Below are 7,341 nucleotides of genomic sequence, written 5' to 3'. Positions count from 1 at the left end.
TTAATGGCTTCTACATGTGGTAACTTGGACTTAACCATCTGTCTCGCCTTCTATGTCATTAACATTTGAGTCAGAAGACCTATTTTGTCTGATTCTCAGTCTTTGATGACTCAATCGTAACCTTTTGTTTCACATGAATTTTCTGTAGTGAGATTGTTGTGTGTCATAGTCCGAAGTCATTTTAGCTGACAGGAACGGAGGTCACCGGTATATCTATTTTTCGTGGATCTGCATCTGATAAATTCGAAGCTCCAAACAAAAGAATAACATAAGTACATTGTTAAATACTCCCCATAATAAAAGTTACGTATGTATTTTGATTATTTAATTAGATGTTTTATATATTTAAGGATTAAATGTGTAATCTCTAATAAATTAATAAATTTATTTGTGATTTCAAATTATATTTTTATCTATTAAAACATGGGCAAAAAGGTCTTATTACATATGAATAAGTGTAATTTTCAAAAAAAAAATTAAAAGAAGTATATTTCTCAAATTTCAAATCCTAAATAGGGCATTTTGCAAATTATCCTAAATACCTAAAGTTATCCAATTTATTTGAAATTATTGATAATTTTTATGTTAAAGGCTAAATAATAAAGAAGTAGAATTTTTGCCTAAATATACACAAGAAAAAAGTTTTATTTACCTTTTTGCCTTTTCTGTAGCTTTATAAATATAATTATATTACAAATGGTAAAAATGAGTAAAATTTTGATGTAGATTTTAACTTTTAAAAATAAAGTTACATTGTGATTGATAAGATTTGACAATTTAAAAATAAATAAATTTAAAAAGTAAGATAAAGTACAACCAGTCTTTAGAAGGCTTCGCTGGTTTGCTAGGGGCGAGGAATGTTCGGGCTAGTCTTTCTCCTCTCCATGCGGAGATGGAAGCACTACTCTGGGCTATGGAATGTATGAGGAATTTACGTCAATCTCAGGTTACGTTTGCAACGGATTGTTCTCAATTGGTGAAGATGGTTTCGGAACCAGAAGAGTGGCCAGCGTTTGCAAGTTATTTGGAAGACATCAAAAGGCTGAGAGCAAGTTTCCTACAATCAGAGATCGTCCATGTACCAAGAGCGCAGAATACAAAGGCGGATAGCCTAGCACGCAGTGTTAGGATTCAGCCGTCTTTCGTCGTTCACATGGATCAATATCTTCCGGCTTGGTTTACAGAGTCTATATGAGTCTGTAAAGTTGACGACAAAAAAAAAAAAAAAAAGTACAACCAGTCATCCATTTCACTGGGTAGAATATTTTTACTTTAATTTATTAAAAATCATTTTCAAATCGCTAAACCTCTCCAACTTGGACACGGTTGACTGTCTATTCCTTTTCTGTACTAAAGATGTTTTACGTTTTCCTAAACTTTGTAACGTCATAACAAAATCTCTCCAACTTGGACGTTTTGTTATCCAAAATCAGGTTTCTTGTTTAAATGGGCACTTACTATTAAATAAATCGGTTAGAAAATTTGATCACAGTCAGGCAGTAGTAAGATTATGTTTTAGGCGATAGATATACGAAGACGAAGTTACGACGGTTTTATCATGAGATGAAAAGTTTTAAGGAAGAAAACGGTTGAACGTCTTGAACAGATCATTTTAAGTTTTGATCTTTTGACTCTTGAGAGTCTTGACTCTTTTGGATAATTCTTCTTTTTTTTCTTTTGACCGTCGAGGTCTACGGTTCAAATTGGTTTTCAGATTACTTTGTTGGCTTAAATAACGGGATCCCCTATTTTTGTAACCAATGCAAAGCCTTTAAATTAAAACAGTGAATTAAAAGAAAAACAACTCTTTCCAGGATAAGAGAAAAGTAATACTCACTTTAAGAAATGGCTTCTCTTCGATTAATGTTATTCTCCTTATGTTTCATATGCCTCACTTGTCTTGCTACATCAACACTGGTACGTCAATCATATAACAAGTACGTGGTATACTAACTTATCAGTTTCTCATATAAAAAAGTGTTAAATTGTATTGCAGAATCAAGAAACCGAATTCGAATGTGTCTCTATGTACACACAATCTGCATTGCAACATCCTCAAATGAAGAATCACCAAATACAGGTTTTTGAAAATCATAAACAATTTTTTTCTGGAACAAACGTAAATACTGTGGGGGCTTCTTTCACCAAATACTGGTTTAGAAAAGGTTTTATAAAATAATTGTTGGAATAAACCTAAATATTGTGATTTTTGTTTTTGTTGCATTGTAGACTAAACCAAGTCGAGAGCTTCTATCAATGCTCTCTACTTCCAATGATGACACAATCACAAAGATTGTCTCGGAGGGATCAGAAGAATGTCCTAAAGGACAAGTACCGATTCACAATCCAAAAACCAGCGTAACCAATAATTTTATATATCCCCAACAATTTACTAAAGAAGGTACGTAAAATCTCTTGATGGCTTCTTAATATTAATAAACTTTGATGGGCAATATAAACACGAAACACAAACATTTTTTTAATGCTGACAAAAATAAATATATTGGCCACAACTTTTTCTATGTTTTAGGCCGTCTCTTAAGACAAGATCGTCGGGTTTATAAGAGGATCAAGAACAAACAACGTACAAAAACGAAAAACATACATATATATTCTTCAATGTTGTCCCAGAAATACAAAAAGCATACGTCAAAAGGTTTTAGGGAGTACAATCAACATGTAAGTACATTAAGCTCAAAACGCATTAAACAAATAGTTATTTGGTAATGAGTATCTTGAAATAACACATGATTAGTGTTTTTTCATCTATTTATAGTATGCAATTATCAAAACATTTGAAAATACGACAAAGAAATGGCATGGAGCGCAAGGTTTGTTCGATATTAACAAACCGCGAATGGGGCAACAACAATATAGTAAAGCTTGGATTTGGCTTAATTACATACAAGGGAACGTAATGAGCAGCATCCAGTTTGGTGTGGCTGTAAGTATATTACTACAAACTCAATTGATTAGTTTTTTTTTCTTTTTCGGTAAAAAATATTAAATTTTCGAACATCACACGTATTCTGAAGGTGTTCAATCCGAGAAGATCTGTTTCTTTCTAGAATTATTCTAAAGGTGTTTGTTAAAGGCTTTGATTTTGGTTGTATGATTTTCTAGTTATTAGGTTTAGAAGAATGTACAACTCGGGTTTGGTTCGATTCGTTTAATATATGTATATTCTAAGAATTCTAGTTTCTTGATTCACAGGTACATACAAGACTATATGGAGATGACCGTCCAAGACTAACGACGCTATGGATGGTGCGTAATGAATTAGTATTTTTTTCCCAATTTTTATGAACATTTAAAATGTTTTGATAATTTTGTTGTAAGCATAAATAAATATTATGCACTAATTATATATTACAGGCAGAAAAACAACAAAACGGATGTTACAATGCGTTATGCCCAGGAGGTTATGTCCAAGTTCATAAATCAATCTACCCTGGTATGGTTTATCATAAAGTTAGTGTTCCAGGAGGAGAACACCACACTGTCCATCTTTCTGTAGCCGAGGTACACAAAGCTCTAATTTTAGAAAGAATTATAGGTTCAGTTTTTTTGTTTCGTTTGCATTTACCTTTGAATTATTTGGTGACATGCTATTTTTATGGGTTCGACTAATTGGTTTTCGTTTGAAAACAAATACTGAAAATAGGAATAATCAATGGTATAATATATTGCTTTCAGTTTTATATACCTAAAGATATGAAACTACATAAATGCAGGATCCAGTGACCAAAAATTGGGTATTGACGACAGGAACCAAGATGATAGGCTATTGGCCACGTGAAACTTACATGGCAGAAGGAGCGTCTGAAGTTTACTTTGGTGGATTTGCAGGAACTTCAATGGCTCAAACCCTGAGCCCACCAATGGGAACTGGAGATTTTCCGACAAAAGACTTGACTCGGTCTTCTTTCATAAAACAACTCAAATATGTTCTTCCGGACTATACAGTGGTGGATATTAATTCAAACGAGATCGAGTATTATGCTAATGATCCTAATTGTTATAATGTAATGTTTCTTAAGTATGTAGATTTTGATTCGAGAGAGACTCTTACATTTGGAGGACCTGGTGGACATTGTCGTTTATGATGATATTATAAGAAACAAAAATCTGTTTATCTTTATAAACAGATTCGATTATTTTAATTTGTATCCTCAGAAATGTGTATAAACTATACGTTTTTAAATACATCGATCTATACTTATATGACAAAAAATAGCAAAAAAAAAAACAATTCATGTCATGGATTTTTATTACTATATCTATACGTATACAATCACGAATCCTCTGTCTTCTATGTATTACTTTATATGTAATTTAAAAATATCAAAAATAATAATTCCAAAATGAAAAATGTGAAATAATTATATTATTTTATTATATAATTTACTACTATGTTTTTGATGAAATATTAAATTTATTGATCAGGTAAAAAATGTTTCATGTACAATCATACTGTTGTTTATGAACATCATATCAAAAAAAATTAAAGGTACTTTTACAGAATTTACCAGAAAGATGACAAAGCTATTTTCAATGTGTGTGTGTGAAAATATGAATTTTTAATCTTCAATTAGTTTTTAAGACTTTGCAATAAGATGTTTCTATTTTAGAAAATTGAAATTCCAATTTTAAGAAATATAATTTATTTTCACTTGTATATAGTAGTAACAATAAGTTTCAAGAAATATAATTTATTTTCATTGTACATAGCATTTTTAATATATTTTTATAATAATCTTTATTAATTTTTTGAATAGTGACATAAGTTTTTAATTTCCAGACTGCCTGTATTCAGAATTTTCCTTGTTATATGTATGGGATGAATTAACTTATGCGTACACGTGTTTGCATGTGTATGTAGATAGTGATATGGGACATGAAATCATGAATGAACTTATGGTTGTCTCTATAATTGCTCAAGCCAAACATGGTGAGGCGTGACGCCCCATATGATTTGTTGGCTATCCAATATGTTTAAATAACATCATCATAAATGAAAGTTTTATTAAGCAGCGTAAATTATATACCAAGCTAGTGACCGTATAATCTCGATTGTTATGCAATAAGGTTACCCTGCTCTCGCAATAAATAAATACTTTGGAGAAGTTTTTTTACACAATAAAGGATTTTGGGCTTTGTATAAAGTATGTCTAGGGAAAAAACTCGGATGTTTCTCATTAGCGATTAGTGAAGGTGCATTCTCAAGAAAACGCCGAGGCGTGCGAAACGCATGACACAACGTGGCACATGCTTTCCAATTCGCACCCTACGCAGTATAAAGCCCATGACTTATTTAGGCCCGTTGAAACGCTGCTGTTACGGTTGTTCTTGAGTTTCTAGCATTATTAAGTGATTGGTACGACTGCTATATCATTTAAAAATAGTTGCATTTGCAAAATATTTCTGGCTGATTGATTATAAGATATTGCAACTGTCTAATAAATAATTATTAATATTAACACATTTTAATGTTATAAAAATATCAAAAATATGCTACTATGACAAAATATAATAAATATTAATAATAATATTACAATTTTTTACTTTTTAGTTTAAATGAAAGTTATAGTTTCAATAAAATTTATTTTAGAATTTTTTATTAATTTCATTTATATGTGTATATATTTTTATATATGTTTATATATGTGTATATATATTAATTTTTAAAAATTATATTGAATAGTTTTGGTTTGAAGTTCTTATAAAATAAAAATTATCTGTTAGTGAATTTAAATTAAAATATAAAAATATATATTATATAAAATATTTTAAATTAAAAATATTTTTATATTTATTTATCCGTCCGTAACCGCAAACGTTAGCAGAAACCAATTTTTGCTTTTACGAGGTTTGTTGTGGTTTGAGGTGTTTTGCAGCGTTTTGCGTGATTGTTGCAAAAAACCAACAACCGTTATCAACCGTAAAAGCTGCGTTTGCGGATGGTATCGAGAAAACCAGTCACGACTCATGAGTGCATTAGAGCATTTCCAATATATTACTTCATTTTTTACTCAAAAATGGTGCAACACCAAAATAGAGTAAGGTTTTACTCCAATGTATTATTCTATTTTCTATTCTAAAAATAATATTTTAAAATGATATATCTTTATAATTATAAAAATTTACCAATTAACCTCAACTGTTTTATGTTTACAAAATTATCTTAAAATATTTTATTTTGTAGAATCTTTTTCCACTTCTTTAGTTAATATACCATCTAAAAGATTTTAATATTCCCTCTGTTTTTTTATATAAGTCGTTTTAGAGGAATTTTTATGTTCTAAATTATATGACGTTTTCGGTTTTCTATGTAAAATTTATTAACATTTAATGTTATATGACCAATGATAATATACCTTCTATTTTATTATTGGTTGATTTGTGGTTAGGTAAATAATTAATGATGTTTTTGTTTAGAAAATATAAAAAATTAATGATTTGTTAATCTACGTGTATAATTCTAAAACGACTTATATTAAAAAACGGAGGGAGTATATTTTCTTTAAATGAATATATCTGAGTTTTTAAATCTATGCATTTAAGAAAAGTGTGCAATTTGAAAAAGTTTAAAGCTATGGAGATGGTGACTAGGGTTTAAGAAAATTGTGCAATTTTGGTTTAAGAAAAGTGTTTAATATGTAGTTAAAAACAAATATGTTTTTCCTTAATCATAGTAAATTAGTTTTAATTTAATAAGATACAAAAAGTTGTGTCTTATTTTATTTGTATTCTATCAATTTAAAATTTTACATTACATAAAAATATAGCTACACATTGTCACTATATCGAAACAATATTACACATGTTGAAGTTAAATCTCCCATGAAATCCATAAACATTGATGATGTGATATGTTAATATAACACGACACAAATTCCACGCTTTGAAAGCGCGGATCAAAGTCTAGTAAATCCTTTATATATTATTTGAGAAGCATTGCAACATTTTTTTTGTAGCCACATGTCATCACTAGAATGATTCTTAGAATCATTAGAGAAATAGGTTGGTCCATCTAAATATATAATAAGCTTTTTATTTTACCACAATAAATACATTATTAATGTGCTTCATTATTTCCTTAAATAAGATTACGGAATTACCTAATGTGGCTAAAGTATATATAACAATTAATGATTTTTAATAATAAAGATTTGATAAAAATAAGTGTGTATTATATTTATATTTGTTTCATTTTAAGCTATTAAAATAAATTAAACAATCATAGTAATCATATAATAAAAATTAAAAAAATTATTTATATATTATATTTTGAATTTTTAAAAACAAGTATAAATTACTAAAACTGTTAAAAGTTTCACA

At 29.1% G+C, this 7,341-nt stretch overlaps 1 protein-coding gene across 1 annotated transcript; it reads left to right on the top strand.

The window, feature by feature from the left end:
• Nucleotides 1-1,845: 1,845 nt before the first annotated feature.
• LOC106408435 lies at nt 1,846-5,676 on the top strand. Its single transcript, XM_048753231.1, has 8 exons — nt 1,846-1,917; nt 1,997-2,080; nt 2,230-2,401; nt 2,531-2,679; nt 2,777-2,944; nt 3,214-3,267; nt 3,376-3,522; nt 3,735-5,676. Exons 1-8 carry the CDS (start codon nt 1,846-1,848, stop codon nt 4,104-4,106), a joined length of 1,218 nt encoding a protein of 405 aa, XP_048609188.1. The 3' UTR covers nt 4,107-5,676.
• Nucleotides 5,677-7,341: the final 1,665 nt, after the last annotated feature.

The sequence above is a fragment of the Brassica napus genome, chromosome A2 (assembly GCF_020379485.1).
Source record: "Brassica napus cultivar Da-Ae chromosome A2, Da-Ae, whole genome shotgun sequence".
Taxonomy (NCBI): domain Eukaryota; kingdom Viridiplantae; phylum Streptophyta; class Magnoliopsida; order Brassicales; family Brassicaceae; genus Brassica; species Brassica napus.
Note: the sequence above shows the minus strand (reverse complement) of the source record. Positions and strands in the feature narration are given on the sequence as shown.